Source organism: Globicephala melas, chromosome 17, assembly GCF_963455315.2.
Source record: "Globicephala melas chromosome 17, mGloMel1.2, whole genome shotgun sequence".
Taxonomy (NCBI): Eukaryota; Metazoa; Chordata; class Mammalia; order Artiodactyla; family Delphinidae; genus Globicephala; species Globicephala melas.
In genome coordinates this window covers 34,617,250-34,637,942 of record NC_083330.1, presented here as the reverse complement: position 1 = coordinate 34,637,942, position 20,693 = coordinate 34,617,250, and the positions used below count along the sequence as shown (strand labels likewise).

At 35.5% G+C, this 20,693-nt stretch overlaps 1 protein-coding gene across 2 annotated transcripts in view; it reads right to left on the bottom strand.

Moving 5' to 3' along the window:
• The window catches only part of NECAB1 (N-terminal EF-hand calcium binding protein 1), a 276,794-nt gene that overhangs the window by 41,377 nt on the left and 214,724 nt on the right, over positions 1–20,693 (bottom strand). For both annotated transcript variants that reach the window (XM_060287190.1, XM_030862858.2), the window contains exon 8: positions 15,898–15,974. In XM_060287190.1, coding sequence (XP_060143173.1) covers positions 15,898–15,974 — 77 coding nt within the window. The remainder of the gene's footprint in view (positions 1–15,897; positions 15,975–20,693) is intronic.

Below are 20,693 nucleotides of genomic sequence, written 5' to 3'. Positions count from 1 at the left end.
GAATTTGGGAGACACTGAAAGGGAAAAAGTATTCACATCATGGGAATTCCAGAAGAAGAGAAAGAGAAAGAGACAGAATGCCTATTTAAAGGAATAATGTCTGAAAACTTTCCAAATTTTGGGAGAGATATGAACATCCAGATCCATGAGGCCCAAAGGACCTCAAATAGATTGAATCTAAATAGGGCTACTCTGAGACACATTAATTAAATTGTCAAAAGTCAAAGACAAAAGAACTGTAAGGGCAGCAAGAGAAAAGAGAGAAGCCACATACAAGGTAACCCCCATAAGATTATCAGCAGAACTTTTCTGACCAGGAGAGAATGGGATGACATACTAGAAATATTGAAAAAAAATAACTGTCGACTAAGAATTCTATACTTGGTGAAGTTTTCTTTCAGAAACAAAGGAAGGATAAAGACTTCACTGAACAATCAAAAGCTGAGGGAGTTTACCACCAGACCTGCCTTATAAGAAATGCTAAAGGCAGTTCTTTGAGTGGAAGTGAAAGAATGTTAATAACATCATAAAAAGGTAGTGTAAATCTCACTGGTAATAAGTATATAGTCATTATTTCTCCAATATGGTAATAGTGATGCATAATTCACTTAACTTTTGTTTAAAACGTGTAAAAGAGCAGAGCAAAAATAACCATAACTGTAGTAATCTGTTGTCAGTTACATAATATGAAAACATATACATTATAACAGCAATAACCTAAAAAGTGAGGTGGAGGTAAAAGTGTAAAGTTTACAAATTCTATTGAAGTTAAGTTGTTATCAGTTTAAAATACGGTGTTATATTTTATGTAAGCCTCACGGTAACCACAAGTGAAAATCTTGTATAAATTACATAAAAGAACATGATAAAGAAGTCAAAGCATACTGATACCAAAAGACATCAAACACACACACAAAAAGACAACAGCATGAGAAACAAGGCACAGTAATCTACAAAACAACCAGAAAACAATTAACAAAATGGCAATAGTAAGTCCTTACCTATCAATAACTACTTTAAACATAAGTGAATTAAATTCTCCAATGAAAAGAGATAGAATGGACCACGCTGAGCCTAAACCCTGCCCCCCAAAACCCCAAGACCTTTTCAGCTGTGTGGATTCTGAGACTAGCCTCCACTCCCACCTAAACCCCACCCTGCCTAAGCCCCACCCCTGCCTAAGCCCCACCCCCCTTGGTGGTGGTGTTTCATTTATATTTTTTTTTCTAATATATTTTTCTATTTTTATTTTATTTTTTATTCTTTGTTATTGCTCTGCTCCTTTTTTTTTTTCTTTTTTTGCTGCACTGCTTGTCTTACAGGATCTTGGTTCACAGGCCAGGGTTCAGGCCTGAGCTCCTGTGGTAGGACCACCGAGTCCAAACCACTGAACTGAAAGAGAACCTCAGACCCCAGGGAATATTAATCTGAGTGAAGTCTCTTGGAGATCCTCATCTCGGCACCAAGACCTGGCTCTACGCAACTGCCTGCAAACTCCAGTGTGGAAAGCACCAGGGAAAGCAACCTGTACGACAGGAACATAGCCCCACCCATCAAAAAAAATGAGATGACAAAAGTTATGTTACAGATGAAGGAGCAAGGGAAAAACCTAGAAGACGAGTGAACAGGATATAGACAACCTACCTGAAAAAGAATTCACAGTAACGACAGTAAAGATGATCTAAAATCTCAGAAATATAATGGAGGCATGGATCAAGAAAATACAAGAAATGTTGAACAAAGACAGAGAAGAACTAAAAAGCAAGCAAACAGTGATGAACAACATAATAACTGAAATGAAAAAATACACTAGAAGGGGGTTCCCCTGGTGGCGCAGTGGTTGAGAGTCCGCCTGCCGATGCAGGGGACACGGGTTCGTGCCCTGGTTCAGGAAGATCCCACATGCCGTGAAGCAGCTGGGCCCATGAGCCATGGCCGCTGAGCCTGCACATCCGGAGCCTGTGCTCCGCAATGGAAGAGGCCACAACAGTGAGAGGCCCGCGTACCGGTAAAAAAAAAAAAAAAAATACACTAGAAGGAATCGATAGCAGAATAATTGAGGCAAAAGAATGAATAAGTGAGATGGAAGACAGAATGGTGGAAATAACTGCCAAGGAGCAGAATAAAGAAAAAAGAATGAAGAGAATTGACGACAGTCTCAGAGACTTCTGGGACAACATTAAATGCACCAACATTCGAATTATAGGAGTCCTTAAAGAAGAAGAGAAAGAGAAAGGATATGAGAAAATATTTGAAGAGATTATAAGTAAAAAACTTCCCTAACATGGAAAGGAAATAGCCACCCAAGTGCAGGAAGTGCAGAGAGTCCCAAACAGTATAAACCTTAAGAGAAACATACCAAGACACATATTAATTAAACTAACAAAAATTCAATGCAAAGAAAAAAATATTGAAAGCAGCAAGGGAAATGCAACAAATAATATACAAGGGAATCCCCATAAGGTTATCAGCAGATTTTTCAGGAGAAACGCTGCAGGCCAGAAGGGAGTGGCAGGATATATTTAAAGTTATGAAAGGGAAAAACGTACAACAAAAATTACTCTACCCAGTAAGGATCTTATTCAGGTTAAAAGGAGAAATCAAAAGCTTTACAAACAAGCAAAAGCTAAGAGAATTTAACACAACCAAACCAGCGTTACAACAAATGCTAAAGGAACTTCTCCAGTAGGAAACACAAGAGAAGGAAAATACATACAAAAACAAATCCAAACAATTAAGAAATTGGTAATAGGAGCATACATATCGATAATTACCTTAAATGTAAATGGATTAAATGCTCCAACCTAAAGACACAGACTAGCTGAATGGATACAAAAACAAGACCCGTGCTGTCTACAAGAGACCCACTTTAGACCTAGGGACACATACATACTGAAAGTGAAGGGATAGAAAAAGATATTCCATGCAAATGGAAATCAAAAGAAGGCTGGAGTAGCAATACTCATTTCAGATAAAATAGATTTTAAAACAAAAACTGTTACTAGAGATAAGGAAGGACACTAGATAATGATCAAGGGATCAATCCAAGAAGAAGATATAAAAATTATAAACATTTATGCACCTAACATAGGAGCACCTCAATATATAAGGCAAAGGCTAACAGCCATAAAAGGGGAAATCAACAGTAACACAATAATAGTGGGGGACTTTAACACCCCACTTACACCAATGGACAGATCTTCCAGACAGAAAATAAGTAAGGAAACACAGAGTTTAAATGACACAGTAGACCAGATAGATTTAATTGATATTTATAGGACATTCCACCTGAAAGTGGCAGAATACACTTTCTTCTCAAGTGCACACTATTCTCCAGGATATATCACATATCAAGCCTTGGAAATTTTAAGAAAATTGAAATCATATCAAGCATCTTTTTCGACCACAATGCTATGAGATTAGAAATCAATTACAGGAAAAAACAACAACAACAACTAAAAAACAAACACACAGAGGCTAAACATTGTGCTGCTAAATAACCAAGAAATCACTGAAGAAATCAAAGAGGAAATTAAAAAATAAACGGAAACAAATGACAATGAAAACACAACGACCAAAAAGCTATGGAATTCAGCAAAAGCAGTTCTAAGAGGGAAGTTTATAGCAATACAGTCCTACCTCAAGAAACAAGAAAAATCTCAAATAAACAATCTAACCTTACACCTAAAGCCACTAAAGAAAGAAGAACAAACAAAACTCAATATTAGTAGACGGAAAAAAATCATAAAGATCACAGCAGGAATAAATGAAATAAAAATGAAGAAAACAATAGCAAAGATCAATAAAACTAAAAGTTACTTCTTTGAGAAAACGAAATTGATAAACCTATAGCCAGACTCAAAGAGACAAAAAGGGAGAGGACTCAAATCAATAAAATTAGAAATGAAAAAGGAGAAATTACAACAGACACTGCAGAAATACAAAGGATCATAAGAGATTAAAACAAGCAACTCTATGCCAATAAAATGGACAACCTGGAAGAAATGGACAAATTCTTGGAAAGGTACAACTTTCCAAGCCTGAACAAGGAAGAATTAGAAAATATAAACAAACAAATCACAAGTAATGAAGCTGAAACTATACTTAAAAACTTTTCAACAAACAAAAGTCCAGGACCAGATGGCTACATAGGCGAATTCTATCAAACATTGAGAGAAGAGTGATCAACTATCATTCCTAAACTATTCCAAAATAATTGCAGAGGGAGGAGCATGCCCAAACTTGTTCTATGAGGCCACCATCACCCTGATACCAAAACCAGACAAAGAGATCACACACAAAAAATTTACAGACCAATATCACTGATGAACATAGACACAAAAATCCTGAACAAGATACTAGCAAACAGAATCCAACAACATTTTAAAGGATCATACACCATGATCAAGTGGGATTTATCCCAGGAATGCAAGGATTCTTCAATGTACACAAATCAATGTGATACACCATATTAACAAATTAAAGAATGATAACCATATGATCATTTCAATAGATGTAGAAAAAGCTTTTGAAAATATTCATTACTCATTTATGATAAAAACTCTCCAGGGGCTTCCCTGGTGGCGCAGTGGTTGAGAGTCCGCCTGCCGATGCAGGGGACACGGGTTCGTGCCCCGGCCCGGGAGGATCCCGTGTGCCGTGGAGCGGCTGGGCCCGTGGGCCATGGCCGCTGGGCCTGTGTGTCGGGAGCCTGTGCTCCGCAACGGGAGAGGCCACAGCAGGGAGAGGCCCGTGTACCACAAAAAAACAACAACAACAACAAAAAAAAAACTCTCCAGAAAGTGGGCATAGAGGGAACCTACCTCAACATAATAAAGGCCATAAATGACAAACCAACAGCCAACATTGTTCTCAATGGTGAAAAACTGAAATCATTTCCTCTAAGATCAGGAACAAAACAAGGATGTCCACTCTCACCACTCTTATTCAACATAGTTTTGGAAGTCCTAGCATGGCAATCAGAGAAGAAAAAGAAATAAAAGTAATATGAATTGGAAAAGAAGAAGTAAAACTGTCACTGTTTGCAGATAACATGATACTCTACATAGAAAATTTTAAAGATGCCACAAGAAAACTATTAGACTTAATCAATGAATTTGGTAAAGTGCAGGATACAAAATTGATGCACAGAAATCTCTTGCATTCCCATACATTAACAATGAAAAATCAGAAACAGAAATTAAGGAAACACTCCCACTTACCATCGCAACAAAAAGGATAAAATATCTAGGAATAAACCTACCCGAGGAGGCAAAAGACTTGTTGTCAGAAAACTATGAAACACTGTTGCAAGAAATCAAAAAGGACACAAACAGATGGAGAAATATACCATGTTCTTGGATTGGAAGGATCAATATTGTGCAAGTAACTGTACTACCCAAAGCAATGTACAGATTCAATGCAATCCCTATCAAATTGCCAATGGCATTTTTCACAGAATAGAACATAAAATTTTACAACCTGTATGGAAACACAAAAGACCCTGAATAGCCAAACCAATCTTGAGAACAAAAAATGGAGCTGGAGGAATCAGCTCCCTGACTTCAGACTATACTACAAAGCTACAGTAATCAAGACAGTATGGTGCTGACACAGACATTCAAATATAGATGAATTCAAATATAGATAAATTTCTACAGGATAGAAAGCCCAGACATAAATCAATGCACCTATGGTCACCTAATCTGTGACAAAGGAGGCAAGAATATACAATGGAGAAAAGAAAGTCTCTTCAATAAGTGGGGGGTGGGAAAACTGGACAGCTACATGTAAAAGAATGAAGTTAGAACAGTCCCTTACACCATACACAAAAATAAACTCAAAATGGATTAAAGACCTAAATATAAGACCAGACACTATAAAACTCTTAGAGGAAAACATAGGAAAAACACTCTCTGACTTAAACCACAGCAAGATCTTTTTTGACCCACCTCCTAGAGTAATGAAAATAAAAACAAAAATAAACAAATGGGACCTAACTGAACTTAAAAACTTTTGCACAGCAAAGACAATAAACAAGACAAAAAAACAACCCTCAGAATGGGAGAAAATATTTGCAAATGAAACAACAGACAAAGGATTAATCTCCAAAATATACAAACAGCTCATGGAGCTTGATATAAAAAAACCAAACAACCCAATCAAAAAATGGGCAGAAGACCTAAATAGACATTTAGCCAAAGAAGACATACAGTTGGCCAGGAGGCACGTGAAAAGATGCTCAACCTCACTAATTATTAGAGAACTGCAAATCAGTGTTATAATGAGGTATCACCTCTCACTGGTTAGAATGGCCATCATCAATAAATCTACAAACAATAAATGTTGGAGATGGTGTGGAGAAAAGGGAACCCTCTTGCACTGTTGGTGGGAATGTAAATGGATACAGCCACTTTGGAGAACAGATGAATTGATAAAGAAGATGTGGTACATATATAAAATGGCATATTACTCAGCCATAAAAAGGAATGAAATTGGGTCATTTGTAGAGATATGGATGGACCTAGAGTCTGTCATAAAGGGTGAAGTAAGTCAGAAAGGGAAAAACAAATATCGTATATTAATGCATATATGTGGAATCTAGAAAAATGGTACAGATAAACTGGTTTGCAAGGCAGAAATAGAGACACAGATGTAGAGAACAAATGTATGGACACCAAGGGGGGAAAGGGGAAGGTGGGATGAGTTAGGAGATTAGAATTGACAAATATACTCTACCATGTGTAAAATAGATAGCTAGTGGGAACCTGCTTTATAGCACAGGGAGCTCAGGTTTTTGCTCTATGATGACATAGATGGGTGGGATGGGGTGGTGAGAGGCAGGTCCGTGGGGGAGGGGATACGTGTATACATATAGCTGATTCACTTCATTGTACAGCAGAAACTAACACAACATTGTAAAGCGATTATAATCTGATAAAAAAGAAAAGACATTGAATGGCTGAATGGATTTAAAAAAACCCAAGATCTAATAATATGCTGCCTACAGGAGTCTTACTTTAGCCTTAAAAGCACATATAGACTGAGAGTTAAGGGATGGAAAGAGACATTTCAAGCAAATAATAACAACAGAAAGCAGAGGTAGCTATACTTAGACAAAATTGACTTTAAATGAAAAATGGTGAATAAAGACAAAGGGTGTCATTATATAATGATAAAAAGATCAATATATCAAGAAGATGTAAGAACTGTAAATATTTATGCACCCAACATTGGAGTACCTAAATATATAAAGCCAACTGACAGAGCTAAAAGGAGAAATAGACAGTAATACAATACTAGTTGGGGGCTTTATTACCCTACTTTTATTTTAATTATCTATTTATTTTATTGGAGTATAATTGCTTTACAATGTTGTATTAGTTTCTGCTTTACAATGAGGTGAATCAACTATATGTATTCATACATGCCTTCTCTCTTGGACCTCCCTCCCACTCCTCCACTCCCAGTCCCACCTATCTAGGGCACCACAGAGCAAAGAGCTGAGCTCCCTGTGCTATACAGCTGGTTCCCACTAGCTATCTATTTTACACATGGTAGTGTATATATGTCAATCCTAATCTCCTAATTCATCCCACTCTCCCCTTCCCCCACCCCATGCCCACACATCCGTTCTCTATGTCTGTGTCTCTATTTCTGCCCTGCACATAGGTTCATCTGTATCATTTTTCTAGATTCCACATATATGCGTTTATATACAGTGTTTGTTTTTCTCTTTCTGACTTGTTTCACTCTGTATGACAGACTCTAGTTCCATCCACATCTCTACAAATGACCCAATTTTGTTCCTTTTTTATGGCTGAGTAATATTCCATTGTATATATGTACCACATCTTCTTTATCCATTCATCTGTCGATGGACATTTCATGCAGAGAGAGAATCAGTAAGAAAACAACAGATTCAAACAACATTAAAGACTAAATGATCCTAATATTCATATATAGATCATTCTATCTCTCAATAGCAGAATATATATTTTTCTCAGGTGTACAACAAAATTCTAGAATGGACCATATGTTAAGCCACAAATCAAGTCTTAGCAATTAAAGAAGATTAAAATCATATCAAGTGGGCTTCCCTGGTGGCGCAGTGGTTGAGAATCCGCTTGCCGATGCAGGGAACATGGGTTCGTGCCCCGGTCCGGGAAGATCCCACATGCCGCAGAGCAGCTGGGCCCATGAACCATGGCCACTGAGCCTGCGCGTCCGGAGCCTGTGCTCCGCAATGGGAGAGGCCACAACAGTGAGAGGCCTGCGTACCACAAAAAAAAAAAAAAAAAAACATACCAAGTATCTTTTGTGACCACAATGGCATGAAAGTAGGAATCAATAAGAAGAAGAAAACTGAAAAATTCATGAAAACAAGGAAATTAAACAACATTGTCTTAAACAACCAATGGATCAAAGAAGAAGTTAAAGAGGAAATAAAATTTTTGAGACAATAAAGTGAAAATGCAACACACCAGAACCTGTGGGATGCAGCAAAAGCAGTTCTAAGAGGGAGGTTCATAGCAATAAACACCTACTTAAGAAGTAAGAAAGATCCCAAATAAACAACCTAATTCTACAGCTTCAAAAACTAGAAAAAGAAGATCAGAGCACAAAGTTAACAGAAGAAAGAAAATAATAAAGATTAGAACAGAAATAAATGAAATAGAGAACAGAAAAACAATTGGAAAGATTATCCAAACTAAGAGTTAGTTCTTTGAAAAGATAAGAAAAATTGACAAACCCTTAGCTAGACTAACCAAGGGAAAAAGAGAAAGGACACAAATCAACAAAATTATAATTGAAAAAGCAGACATTATAACTGATACCACAGAATTCAAAGGATCATAACAGCCAACTATATGCTAACAAACTGGGCAACCTAGAATAAATGGAAAAATTCTTAGAAACATATCATTTACCAAGACTGAATTAGGAAGAAATATAAAATCTGAATAGACCATTTACTAGTAAAGGGATTGAATCAGTAATCAAAAACCTCCCAACAAACAAAAGTCCAGGACCAGATGGCTTCACTCGTGAATTTTACCAAACATTTAAAGAAGAATTAACACCAATGCTTCTCAAATTTTTCCAGAAATAGAAGAGGAGAGAGTACTCCCAAATTTATTTTATGAGGCCAGCATTATCGTGAGACTAAAACCAAAAAAGGACACTAGTAGAAATGACAGCTATAGGTCAGTACCCCTGATAATTATAGATGCAAAAATTTCAAGAAAATACTAGCAAACCAAATTCAGCAGCACATTAAAAGAATCATTTATCATGATCAAGTGGGATTTATCCCTGGGATGCAAGGATGGTTCAACATATGCAAATAAATCAGTGTGATACATCATCTTAACAGAAAGAAAAAAGTCATATAATCATCTCAATAGACACGGAAAAATCATTTGATAAAATGTAACATAAATTCATAATAAAAGCCCTTAACAAAAAGTCATAAAAGGAACATATCTCAACATAATAAAAGTCATATATGACAAGCCCACAGCTTCCTCAACATCATACTAATGGTGAAAGGGTGAAACTTTTCCTCTAAGAATCAGGAATAAGACAAGGGTGTCAATTCTCACCACTCCTATTCAAAATAGTACTAGAAATCCTACCTAGAGAAATCAGGCAAGAAAGAGAAATAAAAGTAAATGAAGAAGTAAAACCATCTCTATTTGCAGATGGCTTGGTTTTATAAACAAAAATCTTAAAGATGTAACAAAAAAAACTGTCAGATCTAATCAAGGAATTCAATAAAGTTTCAAAATATGAAATTAACATACAAAAATCAGTAGCATTTCTATATGCCTACAGTGAATTTTCTGAAAAAAATAAAGAAATCAATCCTATTTACAACAGCATAAAAAAATACTTAGGAATACATTTAACTAAGCAAGTGAAATTTCTCTACTGTGAAGACTGAAAGACATTGATGAAAGAAATCAAAGAAAATACAAAAATACAAATAAGTAGAAGGGTATTCTGTATTCCTGAATTGGAAGAATTAATATTGTTAAAACGTCAATACTACCAAAAGCCATCTATAGATTCAATAAAATCCCTATCCATATTCCAATGGCATCTTTTACAGAGGTAGAAAAAACACTCTTAAAAGTTATATGAACCACAAAAAACGCTGAATAGCCAAAGAAATGCTGAGAAAGAAGAAAAGAGAAGGAGAGATCATACTTCCTGATTTCAAGTAATACTATAAAGCTAAAGCCATCAAACAGTATGCTACTAGCATAATAACACACAAAAGACTGACGGAATAGAATTGAGAGCCCAGAAATAAGACCAAGCATATACAATCCACTAATATTTAATAGGGAAGAAAACTCAGTGGAGAAAAGAAAGTCTTTTTAATAAATGATTCTGGGATAGTTGGATATTCACATGTAAAAGAATGAAATTGGACCCATATCTTACACCACTCACAAAATTAACTCAAAATGGACTAAGGATTTAAATGTAAGACCTGAAACCATGAAACTCCTAGAAGAAAACATAGTAATAAAGCTCCCTGACATGATTCTTGGTAATGATTTTTGGATATGTCACCTGAAGCACAAACAAATAAATAAAAAATAAACAAGTGGGATTACATCAAACTAAAAAGCTTCTGCACAGTAAACAACAACAACAGGAAAATAAATCAATAAAGTGAAAAGACAAACTTTGGAATGGGAACAAAATATTTGAAAACCATATATCTGATAAGGGTTAACGTTCAAAATACATAAAGAACTCATATAATTCAATAGCAAAAAAAAAAAAAAAAAGTGGGCAAAGGACCTGAATAGACATTTCTCCAAAGAAGATATATGAAAGGTCAACATGTACATGAAAAGATGATCAACATCACTACTCATTAAGGAAAAGCAAAGTAAAACCACACTGAGATATCACTCATGTCTATTCGAATGACCATCATAAAAAAAAACAAGAGATAACATGATGGCAAGAATGTGGAAAAAGGGAATGCTTGTGCATTGTTGGTAGATTGTAAATTGGTGCATCCACTATGGAAAGCAGTATGGCTTTCTCACGTTCCTCAAAAAATTAAATACTGAACTACTATATGATCTAGCAATTCAAAGGTAATGAAAACACTACGTCGAAAAGATATCTGCACCCCTATGTTCATACCAGCATTATTTATAGAGGCCAAGACATGGAAACAACCTAATTGTCCATCGATGGGTGAATGGATAAAGAACATGTGATTGATATATATATATATATATATATATATATATATATACACATACATATATAATGGAATATTATTCAGCCACAAAAAACAAGGAAATCCTACCATTTGTGACCACAGGGATGAGCCTTGAAGATATTTTGCTAAGAGAAATAAGACAGAGAAAGACAAATACTGTACTGTATGATTTAATTTATATGTGGAATCTAAAAAAAATAAAAACAAAAACCCCAAACTCATAGAAAAAGAGATCAGATTTTTGGTTATCAGAGGTAGAGAGTGGGAGGAGGGGAATAGGATGAAGATAGTCAAAAGGTACAAACTTCTTCCAGCTATAAGATAAATAAGTATTAACGAGGTAATGTTACAACATGATGACTATAGTTAACACTGCTGTATGGCATGTAGGAAAGTTAAAAGAGTAAATCCTAAGAAGATAAACATTTTTCCCTTCTTTTTTTCTTCCTTTCCTTTTTATTGTACCTGTATGAGAAGATGGATGTTAACGAACGTATTGTGGTAATTATTTCAACTTATATGTAAATAAAGCCATCATGCTGTATGCTTTAAATTTAAATAGTGATGTATGTCAATTATTTCTCAAAACTGGAAAACAAGTGAGGATTATGCACAATAATTCCTTCAAATAGATAAGAAATAAATAGAAAGTTATAGAAATCCAGACTGCCTGAAATAGTATAAGCCTGTTAATAACAGAGCTACATAGCTCTAGCTATGCAGTTCTCTTGTGGGTGAACTTTATGCAAGTTATTTAACTTCTCTGCAATTCACTTTTACTATTTCCACTGCCTTATATTCTCTATCCCTAGGTTTTCCTCTAGTTGGCTCTTCCTTATTTTTCTAACTTCAACTCAAATATCACATCCTTAAAGTGACCTTCTCAGATTACTCACTTTAAGTATCCAACCCTCCATCTTCATCACATTGTCCTACATTTTCTTCATAGTACTTTAGACTATCCGAAATTACTTCATTTCATGAATTTGTTTACTTGGGGTTTGTCTGTCTCTCCAGAGACCAAGGACCTTACCTGTTTTGATCACTGCTATATTCTCACTGTCAGAATAGTACCTTGCATAAAGTGGGTACTCAAAAAATGTTAGTTGAATAAACAAGTGGCTGAATGAATGCCCATTTAAATCCTAGCTCTTCTGTGAAGACAAACATATAATGCATATAGATGTGAATTGAATCTTTAAAAGTACTCTGCATATAGAAACTGTAACAATAGTGATCTCTTTGACTGCTGTTTCCCTAATAACAACTCAGGCACACTTTTCAGTTCTACTTTCTTTAATCTAAGGTAAAAAACTTAAAACAAGTTGTATGAGTGTGACATCCTTAATTATATCCCTTTAAATATGGATATCCTGTGATCTGATGGTACACTTAAGACTTCATGAAGATTAAAGGGACTTTGTTGTTGTTTTGTTTAAGCATTGAACACTGGTTTCTGCAGAGTTCAAGCAAAACATGAGATATAATCTCAATATATCCCATAAATACTCAGAGAGGCTGAAGTGGAAAAAAGGAATGTCTGAAGAGACTTGTAGAAATTTCAAAGGTTATTTTTCCCCCACATAAATGGTATTGGGCTTGGTTTACAGTGCAGGAAAGATTTATCATAGATACTTAGTGGTGAGAAAAGACAGTATGGCTTCCACTGTAAGTACATTCCCTTTTAATGTGGAGATCAAACCTAGTGCTAACAACTGAGAAGACAAGACAGCCATCAGTAAAATATAATATGCACTTAGCTTCTGTTTGTCAATTGGAAGTTTTTCCTCTAAAAACCTAATTCAGCATAGTACAGAACAAGTTGTAGAAAAAAACCCAACTTGCACTGCTTCTCCTTTCATTAAGACAGATCATGCTGAGCCCCACACAGCTGGAGCCCCATGTTTAAGACCATCACATTGTACTTTCAGCAAACCTCTCAGCCACTGTTCTCATAATGAAATGTTTTCATAGGAATGAAGGGAGAAAAAAGCCTAGAAAAGAAGGAGACATGACAATACTTTGATTTTAAGTTGGAAAAAAAGCCATGACCTGTGTTTGAGCTACCCCTTTAAAAAGAATGACATACATTTATGACACCAGAAGAAAGAGCTTTGCCAAGGACTTCCAAACCATTTTAAAAAGAGGTATTTGTATTCTTTAAATGAATCCAAACTTATTTAACAACTGAATCTTTATGTTTTAACAAGGTTTGGTTTTTAAATAGGGTCCTGCATTTCCAAGACTTCCACCATTGGAAAACTAATTTGTATGGCCACTATTTTTATTATCAAGCATTTTAATCTCAATTCACACATCAATTAATGAAATTAGAAAGGAGGAAAGTTGACTTGCTGCAAACTCTTAGTTTACGTTATTTGTCCCCATAAGTGGTCAATTTAAATTTAGTGAACAGTGATGTGGTGGCAGAGGGACTGGAACTCTCCAAAGTTGTTTCCTCTAGACGTGGTTCTTCTTTGTACAGAATCTCCATTTCAGAGACCTTACCCATCCTTAGGACATGAGGTTTCACCTCTGGGAGATGGCTCTCAAGATCTCAATCTGTTGTCCTGGCTTCTTAAATACTAATCTAACTGGATATTTCTACTTAGATGTCCTATTATATCTTGAAATTTAATAAACCAGTTCACCTCCTCACTTTACCTCACCAATTATCTCTCACTGTCTCTCCCTTGTCTGTTAGTGGTATAATTGTCTCAGACACTTGGGCTCAAATCCTCAGACTCCTATTTGAAACTACCCTTTTACACATCATACCCATTCAACGGTCCTGTTAATTTCACCTCAAGTCTTTCAAATCTGCCATTTTCTTTTTAGTCACTTAGTCCAGGCCCATCTTTTACTATACTTGATCCCAGTGGCTCAGGTATACAGCCTGCCCTTTAATGTCACTGTTATAGCTGGCTTTGGTAGCTCTGACTTTGAATCTTCTTGTTTGAATCCATTTCATATTCTTGCTGTCCAATTTTCTATCTAAAGGATCTTTTTTATTATGTCACTTATCTGTTGAAAAATAATAAATGCCTCCTGTTGTCTCCAAGATCAAGTCCAAATTCCTTAGTCTGTTATTTAAGGCCATCCATAATTCAGCCCCACCCTTTCATATAATCTAATTTGTCACTATGTCCCTAAATGGAAGACTCTAACCAGGTTGGTCTACTTAACCTTTGCTCATGCCATCACCTTATCTGAATGCCCTCTCCAACTGCTCTCTGTTTACTAAAAATTTATTTTCCCATAGCAAATACTTATTAGTTTGTTAGCTGACTAACATTTATTCTGATTTTAGTGACAATACAATTTCCTTCAGTGAATGATCTCATCTCATTTTAATACTTGACTGTTAACCAAGGTTTTCTCTCCTTCCTTATCTAAGAGACCTGCGTGCAACCGTAACAAGACAAACCAGACTCTCCCTCCTGGAAAGTGGAATCTTGAGCAGAATGTCCATAGACTGGAAATTGTTGAAACTCATTTATTACAGTGGAGACAACCTGAGAGACTGGTGAGTATTTCTTGCTTACCTACATCTCTAGACTTATCTTGTCTACTGACTTCCTAAGTCTAGATCTCTAGACTGTCTGTTGATTCGTGAACACTCCCATTTCCTTCTAGAGATTTCTTTTTTATTAAAGAGGTAATTTCTGTTACTTGCACTCAAAATTCCTAATTGTCATCATTTCTAAAGGCCCCTTAAGCCCTTCCTGACACAAGTGGTCCTTCCCAGCTTGCAGTGATCATTCCTTCAGGTTAGCAACTGTAAATTTTAGTATATGCGCCATTCCTTTGGCATGTCTCAGTCAGTCACTAAGTATTTACTGAGCATTAACAATGAGCTTGGTTTTGTGCAACTGCATACTTTTAAAAATCTGTTAACTCATTTTATGAATATAGAATATTTTTACGGGTAGACTCTGGGTCCTTCAAAGTCAGAAACTCTCTCTCAAGCATAAAGGTTCCTTCTTTCGTGCTTGGCATGCACAGAAAACACATATTCTTACTGATTAACAAAAGCAGCTTCTTCCATTAAAGCTGCTTAAGAGGAATATAACTATAATATCAGGACTACTTGGTGTTAATTGAATTAGTCAATAAAAATACAATAACTGGAAACATAAAATATAGTTCTGAAGAACTCTTCATCATATCTTAACTTGCTTGCTAACTTGGTAGTTTTCATGCTAAAAATCATCAGTTAAGATGCTAATTTCTAGAAGTTGAGTGTACAATATCATCTTTTAGTGTACCACACAGCCATTTCCCTGAATCACTTTGAAACATTCCCAAGACATCAACCAGGTCATTCCCAAGAGCTGCCATTTGCATCATTCAAGCACACTGCTACCTTACATGATTGATAACCTAAAAGTCAGACAATGCAGTAGATTTATTTAACTTTAAACCCTATATACTATTTTAACTATAATTAGGGATTGGCATGGGGGGAATGAGAATTAACATTATATTTACTTTAACAAAAATCCCAAATAACTATCAAGCAGTATAATGGAGATCCTGGTTGCTATTCTATCCAGGCAGACATGAATATTGGGGGAATAAGGAATAATGAGTCATAATCTACTGAAAACTAAGAGGGAGAAGAAAGAAAAGGAAGTACTCACCTTCTTTTCCAGTCTATCAATTAATTTCTGGAGTCTGTTTATCTGGGTCATCCACTGGTTATCTTCTTCTAATAAGCCTTGAGGGGAAAACCATGAGGGCAATATATTAAACTCTAGACAGAGCAGGAATGCTTTGGTGTCTCAGAGCTTTTCTTTTACCCTGAAGGAAGAACACAGTGTCACTGGCTAATCACCACATTTAAATATATATATATATTTATATTTATATTTATGTATATAGATAGATTCACATGAGTTCTTTCTAAGTTATTGATTTCCATAGATCCATGTATCCCAGTGGGTTCATTTTTATGTCTATTTTTTTTATGTTGTTGCCTACACTGGCCTTTGATATTCAAAAGAACAGATCCTGCTGAGCCATTTTTACCACCACATAATGTAGCTGATTTTTCTTTTAGAAAAAGGAAAGCACCAAGAAACAATTCTAAACTTACTTCTGGGGCAGTGGCAGGAGCCAGGGAAATCATAGCCATGAACACAGCAAGGGATAAATTATTAATCAAAAAGAAGTAGAAGAGCAAGGTAGCTGGTATCTCCTTCCCTAGGGACTAACCTGAGTGGACACTATGTTCATGGCATAGGAGTGAAGAGTACAAACTCTGGAGCCCGCTGATTTTGGTCAAATTACTTAACATCTCTGGTCTCACTTTTCTTATTTTTAAATGGGCATAATAATATCACAAGCCTCACTGTGAGGATTGTGTATATATACACATATGCATACATACATATGTGTATATATACACACACAAACATACATGTACTATGTATGTAGTATTTTTATTTATTTTTATTTTTATTTATTTATTTATTTTGCGGTATGCGGGCCTCTCACTGCTGTGGCCTCCCCGTTGCGGAGCACAGGCTCCGGACGCGCAGGCTCAGCGGCCATGGCTCATAGGCCCAGCCGCTCCGCGGCATGTGGGATCTTCCCAGACCGGGGCACGAACCCGGGTCCCCTGCATCGGCAGGCGGACTCTCAACCACTTCCACCAGGGAAGCCCCCTAGTATTTTTAATATGTCTGTGTATACACACACACATCTCTATCTAACAGCAGGATAAACATTATGTAAGTTCTGCTGCTATTATTGTTGCTGTTATATATGTTATTATGCAAAGGCAAGAAGGAGTAAGTTGTGGTGTGAGCCCCTGCACAAACATCCTGGTATCCTTGTGTATCCTTATGGCAGCTTGCTCAAAATATTTTCACAGACATTTGCTGAAGTAATAGTTTTTAATATTTCCTGATAGAAGAATGTGATTGAATTTAAGACTATAAAGCCTTGTTTTAGCTTTGAATGTTAGGAAGATAAGACCTAAATTATAAGGGGGTAGTACTTTACATTAGAATTCACTTCTCCACCTGCCGTCTTCAGTGAAGCTCCTCTCAAAGCCCACCAAATAAATTATGATGCAAAAAGAAGCAGTAGCATTGCCACAAAGAAGTGGCTACTAAAAATGAGTGCTTTTACAATAAAATATTATAAATATGTAAACAAAGTTTATGTTTATATTTTAATTTGCAAAGTAGTTAACATCTTTCCATTCTAGGTTGCTCCTAAAAGAATTTAAGGCAGCTATCACAACAAAGTCCCATAAAAGGATATTTTGGGCTTAATACTGTTTTCTAAATGAAAAATGGAAAGAACAATCTATGGTTTAATTTTCTTTAAACATCTTTATTGGAGTATAATTGCTTTTAAATGGTGTGTTAGTTTCTGCTGTATAACAAAGTGAATCAGCTATACATAAACATATATCCCATGTTTAATTTTTTATATTCCACATACAAGTGATAATATTTAGTATTTGTCTTTCTCTTTCTGACTTATTTCACTCCAGGTCCATCCATGTTGTTGCAAATGGCAATATTTCATTCTTTTTTATGGCTGAGTCATACTCCATTGTATACATACATATGTGTGTGTATGTGTGTGTATATATATATATATATATATATATATCACATCTTCTTTATCCATTCATCTGTTGATGGACACTTAGTTTGCTTCCATATCTTGGCTATTGTAAATAATGCTTCTATGAATGCTTCTAATAATGCTTCTATGAATGCTTCTATGAATATTGAATTATGGTTTTCTCAGGGTATATGCCCAGTAGTGGGATTGCTGGGTCGTATGGTAGTTCTATTTTTAGTTTGTTAAAGAACCTCCATACTGTTTTCCATAGTGGCTTTATCAATTTACATTCCCACCAACAGTACAAGAAGGTTCCCTCTTCTCCACACCCTCTCCAGCATTGATTGTTTGTAGATTTTTGATGATGGACATTCTGACTGGTGTGAGGTGATACCCCATTGTGGTTTTTATTTGCATTTATCCAATGATTAGTGATGTTGAGCATCCTTTCATGTGTTTGTTGGCAATCTGTATATCTTTTTTGGAGAAATGTCTATCCATCTGTTTGTCTCATCTTCAATTACTTTCGTCAGTTTTTGAAGTACATGTCTTGTACCTCCTTAGTTAGATTTATTCCTAGGCATTTTACTCTTTTTGATGGAAACATAAAGGGAATTGTTTTCATAATTTCTATTCTGATACTATGTTTTTAGTGTATAGCAATGCAACAGATTTCTGTATATTCGTTTTGTAACCTGAAACCTTACCAAATTCATTGTTGAGTTCTGGTAGCTTTTTGGTGGTGTCTTTAGGATTTCTTATGTATAGTGTCATATCATCTTCAAATATTGACAGTTTTACTTCTTCCTTTTCAGTATGCATTCCTTTTATTTCTTTTTTTAGTCTGATTTCTGTGACTAGGACTTCCAATACTACGTTAAAGAGAAGTCGTGAGAGTGGGCATCCTTGTCTTGCTCCTGATCTTAGAGGAAATGCTTTCAGCTTCTCCCCATTGAGTATGATGTAGGTTGTAATATATGGCCTTTGTTTTGAGTATGATGTGGGTTGTCATATACGACCTTTGTTTTGTTGAGAAATGTTCCCTCTATACCCACTTTCTGGAGAGTTTTTATCATAAATGGATGTTGAATTTTGTCAAAAACTTTTCTGCAGTTATTGAGATGATTATATGAATTTTATTCTTTAGTTTCTTAATATAATGTATGACATAGATTGTTTTGCAGATATTGAAGCATCCTTGCATCCTTGGGATAAATATATTACTTGATCATGGCTCATGATTCCTTTCATGTATTGCTCAATTTGTTTGCTAACATTTTATTGAGGATTTTTACATTTATGTTCATATTGGCCTGAAGTTTTCTTGTTGTGTGTGATATCTTTTCAGGTTTTGGTATCAGGGTGATGCTGGCCTCACAGAATGAGTTGGAAAGTGTCCCTTCCTCTGCAATTTTTTGGAATATCTTGAGAAGAATAGGTGGTAACTCTTTTCTAAATATTTGGTAGAATTCATCTGTGAGGATAACTGCTCCTGGACTTTTGTTTCTTGGGGGCAGTTTTATTACTGTCTCAATTTCATTCCTGGTATTTGGTCTGTTCATATTTTCTGTTTCTTCTGAATATGTTCATTTCTTCTACATTGTCCATTTTATTGGCATATAATTGTTCATGGTAACCTCTTATGATCCTTTGTATTTCTCTGGTGTTGGTTATAACTTCTGTTTTATTTCTGATTTTAATGATTTGGGTCCTCTCTCTTTTCCTTGATGAGTCTTGGTAAAGGTTTATCAATTTTGTTTATCTTTTCAAAGAACCTGCTCTTGCTTTCATTGGTCTTTTGTTTTTGGTGTTTTGTTTTTTTTTTTTTTACTGTTTTTAAGTCTCAGTTTTATTTATTTCCTCTCTGATCTTTATGATTTCTTTCCTTCTAATAAATTCAGGTTTTGTCTTTTCTTCCTTTCCTAGTCCTTTAGGTGTAAGGTAAGGTTATTTATGTGAGATTTTTCTTGTTCCCTCAGGTAAGCTTGTATTGCTATAAACTTCCTCTTAGAACTGCTGCTGCTGCATCCCATAGATTTTTGATCATTGTGTTTCCATTTTAATTTGTCTCCATTTATTTTTTGATTTCTTCTTTGATTTTTCCAGCAACCCATTGTTTTTTTATAGGCATATTCTTTAGCTTCTATGTGTTTGTGTTTATTTGCACTTTTTTTTCTTGATTTCTAGTCTCATAGCATTGTGGTTGAAAAGTTGCTTAATATTATTTCAGTCTTCCTAAATTTACTGAGACTTATTTTGTGGCCTAGCATGTGATCTATCCTGGAGAATGTTCCATGTGCCCTTGAAAAGAATGTGTAATCTGCTGCTTTTGGATGGAATGTCCCATATATACATCTGTTAAATCCATCTTGTCTAAGGTGTTGTTTAAGGTCAGTGTTTCCTTATTGATTTTCTGTTTGGATAATCTGTCCATTGATGTAAATAGGGTGTTTAAGTCATCCCTTAGTATTATTGTGTTATCATCAATTTCTCCCTTTATGTCTGTTAATATTTGCTTTACATATTTAGGTGTCCTACGTTGGGTTTATATATATTTACTTTTGTTATATCTTCTTCTGGGATTGATCCCTTGATCATTACGTAATGTCCTTTTTCTCTTTTTACAGTCTTTGTTTTGAAGCATACTTTGTCTAATATAAGTATTGCTACCCTAGGTTTTTTTGCATTTTCTTTTGCATGGAATATCTTTTTTCCATCCCCTCATTTTCAGTCTGTCTGTGTCTTTAGATCTAAAGTGAGTCTCTTATAGGCAGCATACCTATGGATCTTGTTTTGGTTTCCAAGCAGCCATTCTATGCCTTTTGATTGGAGCACTTAGTTATTGACATTTAAA